Below are 25,043 nucleotides of genomic sequence, written 5' to 3' on the forward strand. Positions count from 1 at the left end.
GATGCACACCACATACCATGTCCATCTACATACAATACTTTCCTCTTTGGTTTTTGAATATGGCTCAGTCTTTCCTGGGAGTCATTGCCAGTGTTTACATTGTGCCTCACTCTGCCTCGTTCTTACTCATCCTTAAATTTCCACTCCAGACTATAACTTTATTCTGTGACGCTTTCTTCTATCTCAATCCAAATTGATCTTTCTCTTTCTCAACTTGTCTGTGTTTGTCTCAGGAGTCAGAGGGACAATCCATCAAATAGTATTACTATTGAAAACCCATTAAGTAAAATTACCTTTACTTTTCTGGGAGCTAGGAATATAGTAAATAAGATGAGGAAAATTAACAAGTTAATGATGCCTTAACACTAACCAGATGAGTAAAAAACGTTAAATATGTCATGTGAAGAGAGTATGTGCAAACCTTCTTTATGGAAAATGACTGGAGTTTTCATAAAAAACCCCAAGACTATTGGCACCCTGTAACCATCTTAAAGAGACTTTGTGGTTGTTGTGAGAAAAATCAGTGTCTAGAGAAAAGGTTGTAGAACATATGGTCCCTTTTCCCACTGCCAATAACTGGTTCTCTTTGCATGCTGGCAAATAGAATTTGTCTTTCCTACAGTATCTTTAACATGATAGTGCTGAAATACTGTTAGGAACCATTGGAACTAAAACTTGAATATCGACTAGGGAAAGAGAACTAGAATGCTGTTAAATTCACTGCATGCTTTTTGTGTCAGAACTCCATCTGAGAGGGACTGCATTTCAATCATTTCTCCACAGTCTATATTCAAGAGCTCCCCGCTCATGGGCTGCTTCCTCTTTGGCCTGCCGCTGGGTGTCATCAGTATCATGTGCTACGGGATCTACACAGCGGACACTGATGGGGGTTACGTGGAGGAACGGTATGAAATATCGAAAAGTGAAGATGAAAGCCAAGAACAGATAGAAGAAAACAAAGAACAGCAGGAGCCAAGCAGTGGAGGCTCTTTAGTGCCTACTGAGCAAGAGCCCAAGGATGTGTTAGAAAAGAAGAAAGATTGAGACTTTCCTAGTGTACAATATTTGATGGTGTTTCAGATCATTAAAGAGTCTATTTATTGAATTTAGACATTTAATCAATCATGATCTTTACAGAAGAAAACATGTTCTTTGTATTTTGCTAATATCAGCTGCATGGGTTAAGTAGTCCATTCATAAATGGGGAGATGTTTGGAGCAAAGAAATGAATGGTTTGTGTAAAAGAAACAGAATCACATCACTCCGTCAGATTTATGTTATAGCTGTTACTACAAAGCATCAGTTGTGTTTGCATGTTTCTCTATCTGAATATTCTGTGACTAAAGTTCTTGGACAGAGGATGCAATTGGCCAGTCAGGTAGAAGATACATGTTTGATAATACCTCTGCCTCCTACAATCCTTTCCCCTTCTATATTTTGGATAAGATTTGTATGTACAAAATAGTCTTTAAAAATCTAGGCACTTTAAGGAAAACTAATAACTTTTTCTGAATTTCAAATTAAGATTATGAGGATAAAAATAATGTGGTTTTATATAATATAGTAATTTTATTTTGTTGTTATTTTTAAAGGAGAGGAAATGTTACTTTTTAACTTTGTAGTCACTTACAAAATTTTCATATGGGCATATATAGTGGGCAAAAATAATGTGATCGCCTTTGCAAAGTAAGCAGGATTCTCTGGGAGCAGTGGTTTCAGCCATGCCCTGAAAAACTGAATAGGTATCTCATCCGTCATCACAGGAAGGGAAGGGTGTCTGTTAATCCTACCCTGCCTTTTAGCCATGACAGACTAGTGTTTTTATTTTGAGTCACTTTTATTTTATATATTAAGATTTCTTCTAATATTTTCTTTGATAAAAATCTGATGCTATTCAAAAAGTAATATATATCAAATTTTTATGTTTATGGTATATAAACTTTATTGTAACTTATAGTCCAAAATATGTATGTGTGTATACGTGAAATTTCTTGATACCCATTTATCATGTAATGCCATGTTCTTGATGAGGAGCGTGCCAGATACCTCCATTCTCACTTCTGTCACTCTCTTCAGTCAGTGACCTCATCTTCTGTCATTAATGAGATAATATGACAGTTCTGTCCCAAACAATGACTAACAATTGATATTGTTTAAATCACAGTTTGATATGCTTATTATAGAGTGTTTTGTTATTTTTGAAGCCTTTGTTCTAAGTTTAGAATTTTTATTAGAGAACTATTATTTGGTTATTCATTGAATAATCATTATAAAGGATTCTGCTAAACATTTAAAGATACGTAATTTATGATCCTGACACTGAAGTTGTTTGTGGCTTTGGTTACCATGGGCTACCTTTGCTTGTTTCTGATGCCATCTGATGAGAACTAAACTGAAACTTCTGTATATTAAGGACACAGAAGTACTAGTTATTGTTGTGTCCATGTGTTCTTTCATTGTTTAATAACTAAATAGCCTTTCTTAATGTTTGGTACCCCATTATCATTTTATTTTCATTGATGAAGCAAGTTTGCAGTCACAAGGAATTTTAGGAACTATTAGAATGAAATGCTCTTAAATGGGAACTAGAGATACTAATTTAGCAAGTAGATTCCTTTTCAAAGGGTAATAAATGGTTCTTTGGGAAGATAAATGTTAATGCTTCAAATTGTCAAGCTTGTTTTGCAGTAGTGAAAAACTTAGTACAGAAGTCTCATTGGAGACTCAGCTGTAAGCAGGTGAACACTTAACAATGACTTGAGCACATAGTGCATTGATTTTTTTAAATTGATTTTAATATTAAAATGTTATTTCTCTGCATAGATTTTTGTAGTCATCACCTGTAATTGCTGGAAAAAAATAAAATGAATTAAGCGCAGTGTATATCAGCAAATGAACAACCAGTGGTCTTTGTATTCTGTGTTGCTGGTCTTCGTAAGTGACTGCCTTAGTTCTGTCACACATTTCACAGCTCTGCTGTTGCCTCATTGTTGAGGGGGTTTTAACATGTGTGGTGGGGAGAATTGTATATGTTGTTTGTAAGTGACTAGTGTTATTTCTGCTTGTATTAAAATTTAGATTTTGCTTGTTTCTGATTGGGAATATTTTTGCTTACATTGTCAGAGTGCTCAGAAAACAGATTCAGAAATTTCTCTGTTATGCTTTTCTCTTCAATCAGCTATGATACTAGACATTTACCATGGATGCTACTTCCTTTGCAGGAAAAAGTACTTCAAAATGAAGGCAAATCTTTTAATAATAATCTAGTAGAAGAGTATCAATAGTGTTATAATTCAGTGGTAAATCTTATCAAAACTGCATATATGAGTAATGCCATCACTTTGGAATCTGGAGTTTTTGCCATTTTGGTTGCAATGAAGTTCCATTTCTAACTTTAAAATTCAGAATTCTGGGCCCTTGCTGTTGGTGAATCTGGTGCTCATATAATATTTAAGGGTATTTCAAAGAGAAAGTGCATTTTTTCCCAAGTACTCTGTACCCATTACACCTTGCAGTCTTTTTGTTTCATTGTATAAATAAATATTCTGTAGCTATTGTTATCCAAAACATGTTTGAGGTATATTATACCTGGAATTTTCGTTTTTCTCCTCACACGTAGTATTTCACAGTATCTGGTATAGAATTAACAAAGATGCCAAATGTGTAGAGTTTGAAGGAAAGAGGAGGATAACATCTAGCTGTGCTGCTTTTGTTTACTAGACTTAGTTGTTAATAATATTTCTTGTATTTTGTTTGGGGGCTCTTTTTTGGTTTTGGTTTTGGAAAAGGTAAATTTTCATCATTGAATCATGACATGGAGGTAAGACTGAGTGGGAGGGGAACTGCTCAGCTATTCTTACACTGAAATTGTTATATAAGCCAACGTGAGATGTTAAGACTGTCACGTAATTGGTGGGATTAAGTTTACTGTTTTATTTTTATAAATATATATTTTTTTCTGAATGTGTCTGAGTCCAAGAGTGGGCAAAAAATTAATTTTCTACTTCAGGTTAATCTATAAAGATTTTGAAAGTCTGTATTACTAACTTGTTGAATTCATGACACCACTTGTAAATCTTTGTTTTTCTAAAATAAAGTTATTGAAAACATTGTTGTACTGTGTATTATTTGGTTTGTAATGTGAATATTTGTGCAAGCTAAGACTGATCTTCCACAAAACATTTCTTCCTTTCATTAAACTTTTTTTTTTTTTTTTTTTTTTTGACAGGCCGAGTGGACAGTGAGAGAGAGAGACAGAGAGAGAAAGGTCTTCCTTTGCCGTTGGTTCACCCTCCAATGGCCGCCACGGCTGGCGCATTGTGCTGATCCGAAGCCAGGAGCCAGGTGCTTCTCCTGTCTCCCATGGGGTGCAGGGCCATCCTCCACTGCACTCCCGGGCCACAGCAGAGAGCTGGCCTGGAAGAGGGGCAACCGGGACAGAATCCGGCGCCCCGACCGGGACTAGAACCCGGTGTGGCAGCGTCGGCCCTTTTCATTAAACTTTGAAGATGTATACTTACACAAACAGAACTTTGAGTTTAGACGTACTCGAGAGAGAGACCAGATTGTAGTCTAAGCCTTTTATAGATGAAAAACCATAGGTTTGATACATTTTGTATTTCTGATCTAGTAAATTTTTTAATACTCATTTTTCCAAAAGTTTTACTTTTCACAACTTACAGAATTTAGAGTATTTGGATTTTTTTAAAAAGATTTATTTATTTTGACAGAGAAGGGAAAAGAGATCTTCCATCTGCCGATTCACTTCCCAGAAGGCAGTAGCCAGGAACTTCTGGGTCTCCCACGTGGGCGACTGGCCCAGATACTTGGGCCATCTTCTACTTTCCCAGGCCTTTAGCAGGGAGCTGGATCAAAAGTGGAGCAGCCTTAGCCGGCGCCGCGGCTCACTAGGCTAATCCTGCACCTTGCAGCGCCGGCACCCAGGGTTCTAGTCCCGGTCGGGGTGCTGGATTCTGTCCCGGTGGCCCCTCTTCCGGGCCAGCTCTCTGCTGTGGCCTGGCAGTGCAATGGAGGATGGCCCAAGTGCTTGGGCCCTGCACCCCATGGGAGACCAGGAGAAGCACCTGGCTCTTGCCATTGGATCAGTGCAGTGCGCTGGCCACGGCGGCCATTGGAGGGTGAACCAACGGCAAAGGAAGACCTTTCTCTGTCTCTGTCTCTCTCACTGTCCACTCTGCCTGTCAAAAAAAAAAAAAAAAAAAAAGTGGAGCAGACTGGATGTGAACCAGCTGTCCATATGGGATGGTGGCATTGAAGGCAGAGGCTTTACATGGTACTCCCTGGTGCCAGCTCCAGAATATTTGAATCTTTAACTGCTAACTGGATACAACACAACATTCTCCTCACTTTGTTACCTATGTGGGTATTTAAATCCTTGGAGTCTTTTGCTGTAGTTAATTTTAGAGAGACTTCCCATCTGCTGGTTCACTCCCTAAATTCCCTCAACAGTCAGGACTGGGCTGGGGCAGAGTCAGGAGTGGAATCCAGATCTGTGGATGGCAGGAATCCAATTATTTGAGGGATGAACTACTACCTTGCAGGGTCTGGATTAGGATCCAGAGCCAGGTATCAAACCCAGGTACTGAAGTTTGGGATGCAGGCATCTTAACTGCTAGAGTGAATGCCAGTGCCATATTTTGTACTGTTTTCTTTTAAAATCGAGTATTTCTTTTTCGTGTTTTATTCCAAGGGCATGTCTTTTAGAGAGGATGACTGACACGGGATAACTGCCCAGTAGTGGACTGCTGAAGTTGTGAACTTGTCTCTGATGAACCAGATGGATGGACCTCTTCGGAAAGGGACAAAGTGCTTTCAGGTGTTTATAAAATCCTGAGGAGGGAGGGTGACAGGCACCCCCCATGCCTGCCAGGTTGCTGCATTTTACCATTGTTGGGGGGACTTGCATTCAGGTGTCTAAAATCCCGAGGAGAGTGACAGGCACTCCCATGTCAGCCAGGTAGCTGCGTTTTACTGTTGCCCCCTGCTGTCAACACTGCCTGGGTGCAGATCCCATCCATCACCTGTGTGAAGGTGAGTCAGCCACCTAGGCTTCCTGTTCCGCGTTGTCCGTAATTTGGAATAATGGCCTTTGTCTCACTATGTTATGAAGATTAAATGAGTTACATGGGCGACATGTTGAGAAGTCGTGCATTGTCATAGCTCAGAGATTAATAGACATTTATCATACTTTAGTAAGTTTGAATTGTGGTTACTATTTGCAATTTAAGTTCTAGTATTTTGGAAGGAAATGGAAAAAAATGTTGATTACAAATAGTTAGGTTCAGACATCTGAAAATCCTCTAACTTTTGTGCTTTGAAAATGAAAAAAGATAAGTGGATATCTGCTGGGATAATTGATGTATCTGGAGAGTTTGATAGCTTATAATTTAGATTTAGAACATTAATGGAAAATTTCCTTAAGTGGGAAAATCATTTCATTTTTCTGCATGTACACCTTAGTAGTCAAGCTTTGAACTTTTCTCTAAGCCCATCTGCTATGAACTCAAATGGTGTTTTAATTAGAAAGTGGCAAACTTGTGATTTATTTTAACAAATATTTTTTTTAAACTTTTATTTAATGAATATAAATTTCCAAAGTACGACTTATGGATTACAATGGCTTCCCCCCCATACCGTCCCTCCCACCCACAACCCTCCCCTTTCCCACTCCCTCTCCCCTTCCATTCACATCAAGATTCATTTTCGATTATCTTAATATACAGAAGATCAGCTTAGTATACATTAAGTATGGATTTCAACAGTTTGCTCCCACACAGAAACAAAAAGTGAAAAATAATAGATGATTTTTTTTTAAATGATGATGAAATCAGATCAGACCTATTGTCATGTTTAATCCCAGTGAGAGTCAAGTTGGGAATTGATAATTTCTTTTTTTTTTTTTTTTTTTTTTTACAGAGGATCAGTTTAGTATGCATTAAGTAAGGATTTCAACAGTTTGCACCCCCATAGAAACACAAAGTGAAATATATTGTTTGAGTACTCGTTATAGCATTAAATCTCAATGTACAGCACATTAAGGATAGAGATCCTACACGAGGAGTAAGTGCACAGTGACTCCTGTTGTTGACTTTACCAATTGACACTCCTGTCTATGGCATCAGTAATCTCCCTATGCTCCAGTCATGAGTTTCCAAGGCTATGGAAGCCCTCTGAGTTCTCCGACTCTTATCTTGTTTAGACAAGGTCATACTCAAAGTGGAGGTTCTCTCCTCCCTTCAGAGAAAGGTACCTCCTTCTTTGATGACCTGTTCTTTCCACTGGGATCTCACTCGCAGAGATCTTTTGCCAGAGTGTCTTGGCTTTCCATGCCTGAAATACTCTCATGGGCTTTTCAGCCAGATCCGAATGCCTTTAGGGCTGATTCTGAGGCCAGAGTGCTATTTAGGACATCTGCCATTCTATGAGTCTGCTGAGTATCTCACTTCCCATGTTGGATCACTCTCCCCTTTATTTACTCCATCGGTTAGCGTTAGCAGGTACTAGACTTGTCTATGTGCTCCCTTTGACTCCCAGTCCCTCCACCATGACCAACTGTGAACTGAAACTGATCACCTGGAACAGTGAGATGGCATTGGTACATGCCACCTCGATGGGATTGAATTGGAATCCCCTGGTATGCTTCCAACTCCACCACTTGGGGCAAGTCAGAAAATATTTAATATTTTTATTTAATATTTTTATACTACTGAGGATGCAGCAGTAATCTATTTTAAACAGTTGCAAGTTTTCTATTTTTGTTAAGTCTCTCTTTTCATGCAGTCCATTTGACATGAAAGCATTGCCGTTAGACCTTTGAGGCTCAGAGGTAATGACCAGGGTAAAGCAGAAAAACGCACCAGCTTTCTCCACATGCAAAGGGTCGGGTTTCTCATCTAGTCTGCAGTGGGGCAGTGCATGCGTGGAGGTATCAGGGAAATCAGATGCGGGAAATGCTCAATGCAAGGAAGGTGCAGAGAAGGAATGGGTGCTGGAGGTTCAGAGCCTTCACACAGAAAATGCTTGAACATCCTCTAGACATCCCTCTGGTATGGTTCCTCAAGATTCTGTCGTAAATGAAGGCGCTGAAGTCAGCTGCTATGCCCGTGAAAACACGGTAGTCTTTTGTCTTACAACAGAAAGATCCAAAAAATTTCAGCCAACTCTAATACACTTAACTTTACCTGGAGGAGAGATGGTCCAGCGAAACAGGAATTTGTTAGAGAAACACTATTTCTCCACTCAGATTTTTCCCATGAATCTTTGCATTGTTGTCTTCACATTGATTTATGTAGCATTTCCTTCCATGAGGGTTTTTTTGATTGCATGTTTGATATTATGGGGACATTCTATTCTAAATCGTAAGAACCTTGTCAGAAAAGCAGTAAGTGATTAGATCTTAATGACTTCTACATTTAATAGTTAAAGTTGGGTGGTTGTACACATAGAAATACCTGTGAAACCAGTAAGTCTGTTCGATTCCTTTGTCTCTTTTTAAATGAGTGATCATCAGAGGACATTTATAAACATTCTGAAGTGGTTTTAAGAAATTTTTAAGGTAATGCTTCTCCAAACAGCACATTACTATTCTAAATCATGTAATTGAGTGACTTAAAGATCTGATATATTTTCATAAGACCTTAAATAAAAAGTGACTTCCTTTTATTCAAGAGACCATTTTGGAGAGTCAGTTCACAAAATGTATCTTACATTTGGACATTGGTTAATGCTCATTTTTCATTGAATACTAATTTAGTAATTTTAAGTTTCTAAGATTGTCATATAAACTCTGCATTTCATTGGAGTTACACACTATTTCAGATATTGGAGGCAGAGGGACAGACACACAAAAAGAACTGTCATCTACAGGTTCAGTCTCCAAAAGCACAAAGGGTTGGGCAGGGAGCCAGGAACACTCCAAGTCTCCCATGTGGGTGGCAGAGACGCATTTACTTGAGTTACCACCTGCTGCCTGCCATAGTGTGCTGTATCAGGAAGCTGGAATCTGGAGTAGAACCAGATGTCAGACAGGCACTAAGGTTTGGGATGCAGATATCCCAGCCAATCTTCAGGCCAAACACCTGCCCTGTGGAGGCACACAATATTAAAGAGAACCAATTTGTAGAAGATCCCAGTCCCACCAACTTTGGCTATTCAGTTTTCAGAAATTTTAATTAAAAAGATGTCTTTTGACAGTTGTATGTTTGGGCAATAACTAAAGTATATTTCTGCTATGTTAAGACATTAAATTTGAGGAGGAGCATAACTCCACCTTCAACAATATAATTTGTGCCTTGTTGCCTGCATTTCCCAGCAGCCTTTTTTATATTTTCAGAAACTTCCTATTTAAAAGCACAAGTGTTGAACACTTACTTTTCACTTCAGAAATAATAGCCTACTTAGTGAATCCTGAAAAAACTACAGTAGAAATAAAAATGGTCAATAACATTTAAATATACTTTAATATAATTTGTTAAATGCATGATCCATATTTTCTAAACTTTTACTGATTACTCAGAAGAGTCATAAGTCTTCTAAATATATTAATGGGGAAGGCTTCTTGTATTAATTTAAAATCTTTATTTAGTCATTGAAAATAACATATTTTGATGTCAGCTACTCTGGAAACATTTACATTACCAAATAATCATTGCTTTCTCAGATTCCATGAAAAAATGAATAATTATATTATTTGCAAGTGTCAGTCTTAAAGTATCTTTGTGTATTTTAAGTATTCTATTTTAAGTTCCTAGTACCTATCCGAATTACACAAGCATCACTTTATCTCCCTCTCTCCCTTTCTTTCTCTTTCTTTTAATATAAATATCACAGGCATAACGTAGTTCATAGATAAAAATCTAAGAATATAATGATAATCTGTAAACACACATGAGCCTTAGAGCATCATTTTTGTTGGTCTTAGATGCACTTGTGCTAAAAGCCAGGACAGGAAGAAACCTTCCGTTGGTTTTGATGGGCACTTCAAGTTGTGAACTAATGGCTTAGAGGATTATTAGGAAGGATAGCCATGTCAGTGCCTCTGAGAGAAGTTGTCTTTTTGCGATTTCTTTCTGCACATCCTGAGGTCAAATACAGCACCTGAGTGTGGTTCTCTTCAGCAGCCTCGCAGTGACAGCTCAGCCTGGGCTGAGGGACGTAAGCCTGGGAACACCATGGCAGTGGCTTCGCTAGAACAGCCTTTGTTCCCGTAAGCATGACAGGGGTTGTGTCCATCTGGGGTTTTACTCACCTCTCCTCTCCCGCCCTCCTTCCTCTGGACACACTGCTCGAATGACTTAACCCAGCCTGTGTTGTTGGTGCCGTTGGTGTAGGGGATGGTGTATATGTGGGAGTTTCATAATTTCTGACTCCATCCTCATGAGTCATTTGTATAGAAAACAAAATTAAATTAAAAATACATTCGCGATGTGCTTTCTTATTCTATAATATCTACTGTAAAGGAAGTCTTTGTATGACCAGCAGCTGTCCCCAAATGTACAATATTCACCGAGATGTCCACTTGTAATTGAAGGGAAAAAATCCAGAACTTTCCAAAGCACATCCTGGTGGCAGAGTGCTTCTGCTCGACTGTCTTCATGATCAGGCGTGATTTTATTTCTAGATAACTGGATTTTTGTGATCAAAAGCAATTTTCCTACAAAATAGAGTTGGTGAAATTCAGAGTGTGTAAGAACAAGAGAGGAGTGACACTTGTTAGAAGGCCGCGAGTGGATGACACTGTTGAGAGAGGGGAAGGGACCATGATTGAGACCCCAGTTCTTTTAGTCTCTTGTATAATTCTTACACACACACATACTTTACAGAGACTTCTTACTGTGCCCGTTCAGACAAACAGCAAGGCAATCTGCGGCTAAATATTTACAACACATATGCATCCTTCACCCAGAATCATCAATTGTATTCTTGGAACTTTTATGTAGGTTTGAAAATTTTCCACATAAATGCTTGGGGAATAAAGTAAATATAGTAAGCAGTATAAAGTATTCTTTGTTCATTGAGATTTGAGTATACATTCAGAGTTTGCTTAATGTCAAATGTGGTGTAAATACACCTTGACACTTCATATAAAATGAAGCACGTTAGTATTTTACCTGTATTTCCAAAAGAACTATGTTTCCAATAACTTAGAGCAAAATGCTTTCGTGCAAGAATAAAACTTTGATATCAAAGGTGCACTTTAAAAGTTTGAATAAAATTGACTCAGAGACTTAAAAAAGGCTTTTGCTATTAATAATAAATGAATGTTATGTTCAAAAGCTATGAGTATGGATTGAAAGTTTCATCTAGCTCATTCAACTTGGAAAATAATGTATAAGTAAATACTGTATACATTTTCATGAAACTGTTTAATGACTTGGTTAGTACATATTGGAGTATTAAAAACCCAGCTTAATTCATAAATCCTCTGTGAAGTGTTTGTTGACTCTTCTAGGTTGTTATCTTTCCACATCCTGGCTACAGAGAACATCATATAAGCTTATGTTTTATGCTTAATTTATGGAATGGCTCTGTTAAATCAATTTATGAATCCATTTATTGAAAATCTAATGATATTTTTAGGAGTTGAAATCACGTTTTCTGGGCCAATGTTCAATAAGAGTTTGAGTGAGTGACTGAATCAACCATTGGGTAGGTAGATAAAACAGAATTTTCAAAAAATCAAAACAAGAAGTTTAAAAGTATACAAACCACCCTTCCTCAATAAAGCATTTAAGTAGATACTCTCTTGCTTAGGAATGACTGAACACACATATACACAAATTTAGAAAATCTCATTCCTCCACATGTTGATTATGACAAAGCCACATTTTCATGATATGTTTCCATGAAAATTCATTTTTCTGTAATGTCATGTGTGCGAAAATAGCTAAATCAATAAGTAGAGTGTATCTTTGAAACAGAACTACTAGCAGATATGAAACAAACTCACACTGAGTGATTTACTACAGGACTTTGAATTTACACAGAGTGAGTTGACTGTGCTCTGCAAGACTGTGATCTTTGCATCTGAAAATTGAAGTCTACCAGTGTCTCAGGGAAGATAAATCTAAGGTGTTGGAGAGCCAGAAGCCGGAGCCCGCCAGAAAGAACTTCATTACCTCTGATTGAGTCTTTGCCACACCTTCTCAGTGGTGCTACACGCAAACACCTGACTCAGGAGCTGGAGATGCAGAAGAACTGGGGGGGAGGGGAGGGCACAGCATGCCCAGCACTGTCTCACATCAATGAGGTGAGTCAGAGATGAGCAATGAGCTTCAAATGTCTGCAGCCTTAGCTTCCACCCTCCAGATTGCACTTGAGATTCCTCTTGTAGCTCATAGTCACAGGAAATGTGCAGGACAAAGCCACAAGTGGCCATCTGCTGTTATTGGCACCCACACACTTCATACATGCCTGATACTCCAAAACCATATTTAATCACCAGATAATGACAGTTTGTAAGGCGTACTTCTATTTGACACGATGCAACTATTAACTACCAGTAACATGAAGCCCTTCTTTCTAAGAGGGGAGCCAATGTTCACTTTTAGCCCTTGGGGAATATTCATCGTGCTCCTATCCAGTTCACATGCCCCACTTTATTTATGTATAGTTTTTACATTTATTTTTGAGAGGCAGAGCTAGAGAGAGACAAGGAGATACAAAGACAAAGGGAGAGAAAGTAAGCTCCCATCTGGGGGTTTATTCCCCAAATTCTCCCAATGGCTGGGTCTGGGACAAGCTGAAACCAGGAACTGGGAAGTCAGTTCAGGCCTCCATGTGAATGGCAGGAATTCAGCAACTGTGCCTTCACTACTACCTAACAGGGTCTGCATAAGACTGCTTGACCATTAGCAATTTCATCAAGATGGACATCCTCTAAATGTGTGCAAGGTTTATTTCCTCTCTTCTAGAGTAGATGCTACCTCCACTCAGCAGGTTCAATCTGAACTGAATTGTGGCTTCAAGAATTCATATATTGAAGTCCTTATCCCTAGCGCCACTCAATGTGACTTTATGTGGAGATAAGACCTTTAAATAGGTGGTGATTAAGTTAAAAGGATGTTGTTAGGATGGGCCCTAAGCAATACGACTAATCATCCTATAGAAGCAGAAATTTGGAAGAAAACCGTTGTGAAGACGCAGAGAAAAGGGCCCTTGGAAGGAACTAAGTCTTCAGCACCTTGATCTTGGACTTCTGTCCAGTAAACTGTGAGAAACAAATTTCTGTTGGTGAAGTCGCCCAGTCTGTGCTGCTTTGTTATCGCAGCCTACTGATACAGTCAGCCTGCTTTCATCAATGTAATACCCCGTTGTGATATCCAGAGAGGAAAAGCCATGGTAATTCTCTTGGGCTAGATTCTTGTATAGGGCTGGAGAGCTGATGAATCCCTGAAGGAAGATGGTGAAGGCCTATCGCAGGCTTTACCAGCTTAAAGCAAATATTTGCTTTCTTTTCACTAAAAGATATGAAGTTGCAGTCCTAAGTTAAGAACTTAAGTCTGGGGCTGGTATTTTGCCAGAAAGGGTAAAGCCACCACCTGTGATTCTGGCATCCCATCTGTGTGCCAATTCGGGTACCGGATGTTCTACTTCCAATCCAGCTCTCTGCTAATGGCCGGGGGAAAGCAGTGGCAGTTGGACCCCTGCCACCCACATGGGAGACCTGGATGAAGCTCCTGGCTCCTGGTTCCTGGCTTTGGCCTGGTCCAGCCCTGGCTGTTGAAGCCATCTAGGTAGTGAATCAACAGATGGAAGACATCTCTCTCTGTCTCTCCCTCTCTCTGTAACTCCGACTTTCAAAGAAATAAACCTTTAAAAAAAAATAAGTCTTTGAGTTCTAACTTTAATATCCATATGGGATAATTTACCTTGAATGCATTTACAAGATCTCTGGAGAAGAGTGTATTAATTATTATTTACTTTACAGCAAACAACTGTTTCAAGATTGCCCCATGCCCAGGTTCCCTGGAGAAATGAAAGCCTGATGCCAGGCTGCACATCCAGAGTTTGTGTTGTCAAAGAAAACATGCTTATGTGTCTGCTGTCTAGCTCCCCTCCTGAAAGACAGGAGAAAACCTGAGTTCTCACTCCTATCCAGAGAATGTGGTTCTCTCTCTGCAGGGGAAAGAATACCCTTATCTCTGGCTCTGCAACCCAGTCTTATCTCAGCCAGGTCCCAGCATCCTCCCGGAGGCAAATCTCTGAAGGTCTTTATCTTCACTCACAAATTTCCTTCCAAGTCTTGCTTTTTGTCCAAGTTCCCATTGTCAGTAAAACTTGTTCAGAAATTCCTCTCCGTGCAGAAGCAGAGATCTTTCCTCTAAATCTCCACAAGGGGTCAGCAAGCTTAATTTAGTCTTCGGGGGACCACATGGAGACTCTTTCACATTGTTTTGGTTTGTTTTCATTCTTGAAAAATGTAAAATCCCTTCTTAGTTCAAGACTTCTTAAATTGCAGTCTGGATTCAGGCTGCATACTTGTCTGGCACAGAGATAAAAATTATTCACCTGATCAATAGCTACATACCAGATACGAGGGAATGTGTCAGTCATTTGATGGAGCAAAGAAATCACATCTGGAACAGCAGCTGCAATCGTAGTTACCACTTGATTAAATTTTTAGTAATCTGCTTTCATTCTCCAATGTCCATCTGTTTCCCACGCAGGAGAAATAGGCTAGTGGAATGGAATCACCACCTCTGCACCTTTCAAGTCCTTGTTGTTTTCAATAATCTCTGCAGCCTCTCCATGAGAATGGCGTTGCCTTTGGCTTGGTGCTCAGCAACAGAGGCAGTTCCAGCAGCTCTCGATTTGCTCTCCCTGACATAACCCTGACTTCATGGCTGTGTAACCTGGGGATTCTGCAAGCTGCTGAACACATTCCCTAATTACTTCTCTGATGCTAGGAAAGCAGTCAGAAAGTGTGCCCACTGGGAGATGGACTCAAGCCAGGGCTCCATGGATTATCTGACCTCTGTAAATTCCTGCTCTGACCAACGACCACAGGAAGTACTGGCCGTTTGGACAAACTTCTAGGAATCCTTATATCTGATTATTTTTCCTTACCCACAAATCCTTTTTGGGAGGGTCTATTTTATAGTCTCCATTATTGTTGTTGTTCTTGGGTTATCACTTCAATTGTTGCTCCTATAGAATTTTCTTCATAGTGCTTTTTTGGTGATTTTAATGTTTTTTACTATTGGATTTTAATGTGTTTTATATTGGATAATTTCCCCCCTGTTGAATTTTGTGTACCTGGCTTGTAAAAGTACCTCTTTAAGGACATTTTTTAGGTTGAATTTTTACAAGGATCCGAGGAGTTCACGTATAGAGAATTGTTTTTAAATTAATTTCAAGGCTTATGATTCCCATACTCTGTCAATAGATATTCTTACTTGCAAACAGCTGAAAACCACTCTGTGCAATTTAAACAAAAATTAAACTGTTGATGGATATGGGGATGCTCATGGAATTGCAGGAAGAAATAGCTAACCAGCTTAGGTGTGGCAGTCACAGAGTCCAGTCAAGCTGCACGGTTGGTTCCATAAAGAATGCAGACAGCTGCACTCTAAACACTGACACCACTGATCCTTCACACTGGGGCTGTGGCTCGATGTCTGACCACTGATAGCCACTGAAAGTCTGCTGACATTGCTGCTACTGCATATCAGGCCAGAAGGGATTTCACACTACATCTGATTCTCTGACGAGATCTCCAGTCAAATGTGGGAGAAACACATGCATCTGGGAAAGCTGGGTCATATGGTCCCGTGTGTGTACCAGGGCAAGCATAAGGTGGCCTGAAAGTAGAATTTTACATGCTGTATGGAAAAGGATCACGCCTTCCCACTCAGACAACCATGGTCTGTAGATTCCAGAACAGGGCAATGGGATTCACATCCTGGGCAACCCAAGAAAATTAGTGTCCAGAACACACACTGTGACAGCTTACACTTTACCATCTTGTGTGGTTTCAGTTACCACGAGAGAGATTTTACCTGTCTCCCAGAGTCTGATAGAATATGTAGTTCAGCATGTAGGTGTTTGGGGGGGGGAGGACACATGAGTCCTTGGTTCTGGAAATTGGATGGAAGTCATCAGACTTATCTGGTGAGAGAGTTTAGGCTAAAGGGATGGCATTCAAAATTTGTGTCCTTTCCACTAGCAACGTAGAAGAAAGAATTTTATCTTGGTTTTTATGTAACATTCAGCTGTACTCCTTTCTGACTTTTCTGTGGCTTTGGGGGGATTTTGTCCAAAATTTAATATAGCCCTGGGCTGCAGCCTTCTGACATTCACAAACTTGGCCAGTGCTGCTGAAAGTCTCTGGACAACAGTGATTGGCAGGTGGCCTCTGGGGCTGAGCTACTGAGCTGCACCACTTACTAGCTTTGTGATCCTGTACAAATTTCCTAATCTTATTTGGGGGGGGGGGTCCTCATCAACATGTAGCTTTTGGATGCTTCGTCCACATACAACTAGAACCTACATCTTTAAAGGTATATTATCTGCAAGAGATGGGCATTGTGAGAACAAGTGAAAAGAGGTGGAATGAGCATGGCCATGTTACATCCTGCAACTCCACCTGGTACTGCTCTGTTGACCAAAATATGTTTCTGACAAACCAAGCCTGGATTGTAGATGAAGATGAATTAATTTATATTTTCAAGAACGGAGCTTGAATGATTGGAAATTCTTAACTTTTAATCAGACCCTTAGTCATTTGCAATTTAAGTTCTACACATCAAGGAGAGAGATTTGTAAAATCAAAGTGAGGTAGACAGTCTCCGTTGTCAAAGGTCCCTTGTGTTTTGAGCTGGGAAGCAAACTACCCTCATTCTCATCACTCAGGCACATCCATCCTAGGGTTTTAGTGTTATGTTGTTGACCTAAATACACATCCCAGGGCTCGAAGCTTTGTTTCTTTGGAGACAAATATAAAATTTCCAGTGATAGATTCATGGAAGTGATGATCACTTTTTTATTTTTATAAATGGTGGATGACTTCCATCCTTTGAGTACTGTTCTGAAGTAAAAATTTCATCTCTGTGTGTGTGCTTTAAATTTTTCCTTTTTAAAAATATTTATTTATTTGAAAGAGTTACAGAGAGGGAGAGAGGGAGAGAGAGATCTTCCATCCACTGATTCACTCTGCAGTGGCCACAACAGTGCTGGGCTAGGCCAAACCCGGAGCCAGCAGCTTCATCTGGGTCTTCCATGTGGATGGCAAGGGCCCTTGCCCTTGGGCCATCCTCTGCTGCTGTTCACAGGCGATTAGCAGGAAACTGAATCAGAAGTGGAGCAGAGGAGTCTTGGTGCCCATATGGGTTGCTGGCATCTCAGGCAGTGACTTTACCTACTATGCCACAACACCGGCCCCTATAATTGTTTTTTATATTCCTGTGTAATTAATACCTCTTTTGTGCATTTTGGTGTATAAGAGTTCAATCTGATACAGTGATTCAATTCTAGTATGTATTACACATCTACCAAGTGAAGAAGTTTATACATTTTTTTTTCTTTTTTTTTGACAGGCAGAATGGACAATTAGAGAGAGAGAGACAGAGAGAAAGGTCTTCTTTCCGTTGGTTCAGCCCAGAGTGGCCGCTACGGCCGGCGCGCTGCGCAGATCCGAAGCCAGGAGCCAGGTGCTTCTCCTGGTCTCCCATGCAGGTGCAGGCCCCAAGCACTTGAGCCATCCTCCACTGCACTCCTGGGCCACAGCAGAGAGCTGGACTGGAAGAGGAGCAACCGGGATAGAATCCGGCACCCTGATCGGGACTAGAACCCGGTGTGCTGGCGCCACAGGCAGAGGATTAGCCTAGTGAGCCGCGGCGCTGGCCAGAAGTTTACACATTTCTAACATAACTATTAACTTATCTTAATGCTAAAAATTGGAAAAGGTGTGAAATTATAGGAACTGGAATAATATATTTTGGAAGCTTCTGTCAGTAAAAGTAACAACAAAAGAACTCAATCTTTGGATTCCTATTAGATAGTGTCATATTAGTGAATGTGTCATATAATGAATCCTTGTTTGATTACTTCTGAGGTTTGTAACCCTGAGGGATTGCTTAACCTCTCTATTTCTTTGTTTCCTTGTCTGTAAATGGAGGAAATTCATACTATATTAATTGGAGGATTAAATGATACACTGTATTATTTTGTATCTAGCTGGCACATATTAAGGCAATGCATATTAGCTATTAGTATTAGCATCATTATCATTACATTTTCTACAATTGTACCATCCTCAACCTAGTCAGTTTCACCTTAAAAATAATATATTTTTCCTGTTTTCATAGAGAATGTAAGGGAATTTATAAAGTGGTAATTTCATATACTGAAGTTTTATTTCCTGTCATTGATATTTAATACAAAATGTAACACAATTATTAATTTCAAGTAATAATCCACTCATCTTTTTGTTAGTCTTAACTTCCTTCCTATATTTTAACCAGTTTACCTCATTTAGCTTCCCTTGTTTTATAATTAAGTTGTGCCTGAAAGTAGAATCAATACACTGCAAACAAAATTACTGCTTTTGTGTGTCAAATTCTATTGTTTGTTTTTATTAGACACTGTCAAGGAGGAAATAGTAATTAAAATTTAATACTGTATTTTTCCTAAATGGTGGAAAATTGTGAAATGATAAGTAGTATACTTTTCAAGTTAATATATTTCACTCTTAAAACCAGTATTGGGATGGTTTCATCTTAGGGAAATTTCTGTTGATCGCATTTTCCACATTCCTAGGAGAAAGACAACAGCTGCTATGGATTGTCGTGTGTGAAGAAATTGAATTTAAATAGTGTTCATTTTGTTTCTGGTCAATGCAGTTATTATTTGCAGAGACCAAAAAAGCATCATGTTGTAAATGGAAGGACACACGGAACCAAGGGCCAAGTTACTTTAAAAAGACAGCAGCTTAAACTCTAATTCTGTTTCATTTGTACCTGTATCTTAATTGGCTCTCACTTGTCCAAGCATGGAGGAGACTTTAAAGGAGGTAAATATGTAACATTTCTCTTTTTCTCATTTATGATGAATGTGTTAGGTTTAGATAAATGTGGTGTTGCAAGCTCATCAGAAGGCTTGCTGGATTTGGGAAAAGCAAAGCAGAATGTCCAGATAATCTTAATTTCAGGTGACCAACAAATAATATTTCATTATCTTTCAGTCCATTTCTTGTGGCTGAAAACATCAGCACTGTCCAGAACGATGGGTACATCATCCCATCACTCTTTGTAAAATTTTGTTTTGTGTATACCCCTACATAATACATATATGAGTAATATATTGCTATAACATATACATGATTATATATATTACTATAAATATTCCATGTTTCTAAACCTTATATAATGATATGATACTCTATTAATTCTTCTGAAACCTGCCTTTTTCACTCAAAATTCTGTTTCTGAAAATCATTATCTTAGTTTTTTTTTTTCTCTTTATCTGAAAGCAGAGTGATATACAGGAGAGAGAGAAGAAGAAGGTAAAGAAGAAGAGGAGGCAGGGAGGGGATGGAAGGGAAGAGAGATCTTTCAAATCTGCTATTTCACTTCCCAAATGCCTTCCACACCCAGGGCTGGGCCAAGCAGAAGCCAGAAACCCAGACCAATCCAAGTCTCCCATGTGAGAGACAAGGGTCTAAGCATTTTCGGCATCCCCTGCTGCCTCCCAGGGCCAGGCAGTGCATTAGTAAAATGCTGGATCAGAAGTGGAACGGAGACTCTCACCCAGAAACTACAGTATGAGATACAGGAGTCCCAAGTGGCATCTTAACCGCTGCATCCAATGAGCTTGCCCCACCTTGTCTTAGTTTTGTTTCTCTCACAAGCAGACCTGGAAATGGAAATCTGAGTAAAAGCAGCTATGTAGAACGTTCTGGGAACCCCGGTAGCTACATGTGGGAGTGATCCAAGCAGTCAGCCATCTATTACGGCTGCATGTTAAACCAGGAAGCACAGCGGGTGCTTGAGGCTTGGCTCTGCAGCGAAATGCTGGGAAATGTTGCAAAACACTTGCCTTGGAGGAAAGGAGCAGAGATAGCCATAGACTAAGTCCCAAGAGGAGCTGGGTAGGGCTCCTCAGAGAGCGGCTGTGAACTCCGGGAACTCCGGGCACCTCCAGCCTGGCAAGACTTCCTGCCTGCCGTTCTGAGACTGGTGATGAGCCTGCTGCACGGAACAGAACACAAGGGCAGTTGGAAGGTGGCTGATGCACAGATTCCTGGAAGGCGGACAGAATCCTGGTGAAAGATTTTGAGGTCAAATAACGAAAGTTTACTTCTCAGAGAACCAAATGCCGTGACATTAAAAAGGATGAAGATTGGAAATTGGACTCCAGACTCCATTGCTTACTGGAAAAACTTTGACCCAACAATCTCTATGGTCCTCTTTCTCAAACGCAATATGGGCATATGCATTCCATTTATATATTGGGTTTTTATTATGAGTGCTAAACAGATTCCATCTTTAGCAGTGTTCTCTGCTTGCTGCTACAAAACCAGGTTTCCTTCCTTGCCACACTAAGCGGTTCTGTGACGTATATCTGAGCTGTAGCCAACATGATGTGAAGGAAATGACTTTTGGCGTTCATACGCCTGAACCATATGACCCTCCCAGGCTGTGTGCCTATTCCAGCTGGCTGGAGGGTGCACCATCCCTAGGGAGGACTTGGAGATTAAAGACAGCAGAACCATTTCACCCTGGGCTTAAAAATGCAGGAAAATAAACCACATTACTGATATTACCTCAAAAGCACTGGTAGCAAGCAAGAAATAAAAGACTATTTGCTTCTTTAATGCTTGGGGATTGTTAGAGTAGCTTGTATTAACCTAAATAAACCATTCTTTGTTATTTTCAAATTCATGACTGGAAGCAGGATTCTTACTCCAAACTGTAGTAGAGTATCTTAAATGGTTAGCTTTTTAACTGAATTACAATGTAATAAATTACAAAAACTGCATATTGTATATCTACTTTCTGTTTACTTAAAATACATAAGGCTTTAAATAGATAACCAAAAGGTGTCAGCATTTAGTATAGGAACCAAACATAAAAAGAATACTTACAGATAAGGGTATGCAGTCCAGAATAAATACAAAATGTATGTCAGTCATTTTTTATGATCTGTTTTTCAGATCCAGAACTGCAGGATATAGTCTCAGAAAGCAGTGCTAGTCTGTTCTGGAACCTACCTTCACCACCCTTGTCCTAAATCAGTCATGCAGTCCCGTGGCCTCACCCGTGACTGAGAGGACATGGATGTATTTTCAGCCTACTGTCCCTCAAGGCGCTTGTGAGTGAGGTGGAGTCTAAGTTCCTATTCCAGGTCCTTGCCTGGTACCTGGAGAAGCAAAGTACAGGCACATACACGGTGCACAAGCTGATAAAATGTATTTAAAAGGTGAGAAACACACACACACACGCACGCACACACGCACGCAGGCAGGCATAGTTCAGGATTAGAGTGGGCCAGAATGGGACAAGGATGGGGGAGGAGAGTAGACAGATAGTAATGCCTGTGCACCCCTTTCCTCCTCGCCTGTGGAGGGAGGGGGGAGAGGGGAGAGAGTGAGACCCTGCCAGTTACCTGCCTCTGATGAGGTTGGAAGAGGTGTGGTTACAAGACACCCCTCAGGTCCCAGGTGAAGGGAGACAGGTCCTGGGAAAGTGGTTATTTGACTGACAGGTAGGCAGATAGGATTGCACAGGGCAGGGAAGGTGTGGCTTCCAGCTCCCAGCCCTAGTCTAGCTGCAGACTCAGCGCTGACCCTCAGAACAAAAAGCACACAGGAAGGTGCTCCACTGCTCTCCGCTATATGTTGTGGGGTAACCGAGACTCTGGCTTCTTTCTCGTGAGTGTGAGACACCGAGCAGAGATCCAAGCGGAGAGTCTGGAAAATGAGGAAAATCCAGGGTCTTGGTGATGGATCTAAACTCAAGTTGTTGCTTCATAGAACCTGGAACTGTACTCCTCAAGGCTTCTGTTTCTATGATTGAACCTGTTTTTCTCACTGTTTAACACAGCACCGGGTCTGGTTTTCTGTTACTATTATCTGTGTGCATCTTAAATCCTCCAGTATCTTCCACAGATTTAAGAAAAACATTCAGGAGCAAATAAAATCCAGATAACTTTCTTGAAATTTTCCAAGCTGCTTCTGATTTATTCTGTTTTTACTAATAATTGTATTTAAATACAGAGAGACAAAAATATAAAACATGGCATATTTAGGAAAATAATACATTCGGATTCTTATTCTTTCCTTTTTAAAAATTTATTTTATTTATTTTTGTCGCTCCCCCTCTTCGTGGAGGAACGACACTAAACCCTGCCTAGGCTTCATATCCGAGTCACGGCACCATTATGTCGCTCCCCCTCTTCGTGGAGGAGCAACACTGAACCCTGCGTTGTTATTTTGTCTGCTCAGCCCTCCCCGGGTTTGCTGCTGGTTCTTCCCGGGTTGGCTACCGTCCCTTCCACCTCCGTCGAAGGGCGGTTCCCCCTGCCACATTCCCCACTTCCGCGGGGGAGCGGCACACCGCCGGCCGGCTCTCTCAGGGGCTGCACAGGTGTTCCTTCAGATAGATGTTCCCCTTAGATGTTCCTGGTGCATGTTGTCTCTCTCCTCCTTTATAGTCCTTTTCCACCAATCCCAACTCTGCTACCCACACGCCGAGTACGCTGCTCTCCTCCAATCAGGAGCAGGTCCTACAGTTTATTGGTTGAACTGGAGGCAGCTGCGTAGAAGCTGTTTCTCCCTTCTCAGCGCCATATTGTGGGAGAGCAGATGCATAGAATAAGTCTTAATTCCAGTAACTTAGTCTAGTCTGAGTTGCTCCCAGTTGCTCCCCACAATTTTAAATGGGGATAGAGAGAGAGACTCTTCCAACTACTGGTTCATTCCACAAATGGCCACAATGGCCCAAGCACCTGGGCCATCCTCCTCTGCTTTCCCAGGCCATTAGCAAAGAGCTGGGTTGGAAGTGGAACAGCCAAGTGTCCAACAGGTGCCCTTATGGGATGCTGGCACTGTGAGCAACAGCTTAACCCACTGTGCCACAGTCCTGGCCCCTGAGTTCTTATTCTTTAAAGAGATAAGGAGGGTGGTAACGAACCTGGTTCACAGAAGGAAGGCACAAGCAATCACTGTCATGTTGATCAAAGGAGACACTCAGCTGTGTATTCATGGGTATGTGTCTGCTGTACCATTCTCCAAGATGATCTGACAAGCTTGAAATTCTTGACAACCGAGTCAAAGCTGGCAATCCTCTTGATCTGCATGTGAATACTGTGAGTCAATTTGCAGGGAAAAGCCCAATACCTAACATGTTACTAAATGTCTAACATTATTTTTCTAACAGATCTTTCAGAAATTAGCTTTTGAACAAATCAGCTCTTGCTCAGATCTCAGTGGAAGCTAGAAACGAAAGCCATACGGGTGCTGTGTGTGTGAATGTGTGTATTTCTCATTGTTACAGTTGCTGTTTCTGGTAAGTGCTTACAGTGTTAGATAGAAGATGGAGAGATAAATAGTGCTGTAAATTATATAATATGTACTTGCCAACTGAAACCCATCTAACAGGGCTATAGAACGAGAGCAGTGGCTTCAGGTACAATTACTGACCTGCTTTCAGGGCTCATATCTTCATTCCTTTGTATACAGATTTATTTTCTTTAAAAAAAAAACTCTCATTTTGTTTGGCTCCTTTTATAGGCATGGGCTAATCTCTACTGAGCTACATTAACATGAGTACGTATTAGCCTTAGTCTGGTTGATGCCAAGGAAATAGGCAGGGTTTGTATCACTGTTTTCTTTTGAGTTAAACAGAGACAAGATACTGCCAGCAACCAAAACCAGAGTAACAGGAAAAGGAGTTATCCTGAATTTTATGTTATGATGGGTATGGAAATAAAACATTTGCAAACCAATTTTAATGCCTGTGTGTAACCTTAGCAATGAGACTACACCTGGCTTTGTCTCCTTCAATTGACTGAAGCTCAAATATAAACTTTTACTGTAATTGGTTTGGCAATTTTATAAAAGTCACTAATGATTTATACCTCTATGGGTATCCTAATAAAATTTTTAAAATCAACTTTATTTTTAGAGCAGTTTTAGATGTACAGTAAAACCAAGACATATGTACCAAGAGTTTCCATCTGTCTCCTTTCCCAGCAAGTGCATAGCCTCTCCATTAGCAACATCACCCAAGGAGTGGAGGTACTTTCTGATAATCCTTGAATCTACATCGACCGTTATAACCCCAAATCCAGAGATTCCATTAGGGTTCACTTGTTGTGTTGCACATCCTGCGGGCTAGGACAAATGTACATCTTGCAGCGTAGTCTCACTGCCCTAAAAGCCGCCTGTGTTCTGCTTCACACATCTCTAGCAGCTGTTGATCTTGTTACAGGCTCCACGATTTTCCTTTTCCAGAGCATCATATAGTTGAAATAATATACTATGAAACCTTTTTTAATGTTTTTTTTTAAGATTTATTTATTTATTTGAAAGTCAGAGTTTTACAGAGAGAAGGAGAGGCAGAGAGAGAGAGAAAGAGAGAGAGAGAGGTCTTCCGTTGATTCACTCCCCAGATGGCCGCAATGGCTGGAGCTGTGCCGATTTGAAGCCAGGAACCAGCAGCTTCTTCCGGGTCTCCCACATGGGTGCAGGGGCCCAAGGACTTGGGCCATCTTCTACTGCTTTCCCAGGCCACAGCAGAGAGCTGGATCAGAAGTGGAGCAGCCGCTTCTTGAACCGGCGCCCATATAGGATGCTGGCACCACAGGCAGTGGCTTTACCCGCTATGCCACAGTGCCCGCCCCTATGAAGCCTTTTAAATTTAGTTTTTGTTTTTTTTTTTTTACTTGCTAACATGTATTTCAATTTCCTCCATGTCTTTTCAGAGCTTGATTACTCCTTTTTTTTTGTTTTGTATAATATTCCATAATACAGTCTATTTACTTATTGAAGACTATTGTGTTTGCTTTCAAAGTTTGGTAATTAC

The 25,043-nt window shown here is 40.4% G+C and overlaps 1 protein-coding gene across 7 annotated transcripts in view; it reads left to right on the top strand.

Annotated features, from left to right (window-relative positions):
• TMX3 (thioredoxin related transmembrane protein 3) overlaps window positions 1-6,154 on the top strand; it is a 39,750-nt gene extending 33,596 nt beyond the window's left edge. For 5 of the 7 annotated variants that reach the window (XM_008261449.4, XM_051851130.2, XM_070050068.1 and 2 more), the window contains one exon: window positions 784-4,110. In XM_008261449.4, the coding sequence (XP_008259671.3) occupies window positions 784-1,044 (261 nt within the window). In that variant the 3' untranslated portion in view covers window positions 1,045-4,110. Of the gene's footprint in view, window positions 1-783; window positions 4,111-5,710 lie in introns of those variants that run through there. The other 2 variants (XR_011379299.1, XM_051851129.2) reach the window with 2 other exon arrangements.
• The last annotated feature ends 18,889 nt before the right edge of the window (window positions 6,155-25,043 follow it).

This window comes from Oryctolagus cuniculus, chromosome 10, assembly GCF_964237555.1.
Source record: "Oryctolagus cuniculus chromosome 10, mOryCun1.1, whole genome shotgun sequence".
In the NCBI taxonomy this organism is placed as follows: Eukaryota; Metazoa; Chordata; class Mammalia; order Lagomorpha; family Leporidae; genus Oryctolagus; species Oryctolagus cuniculus.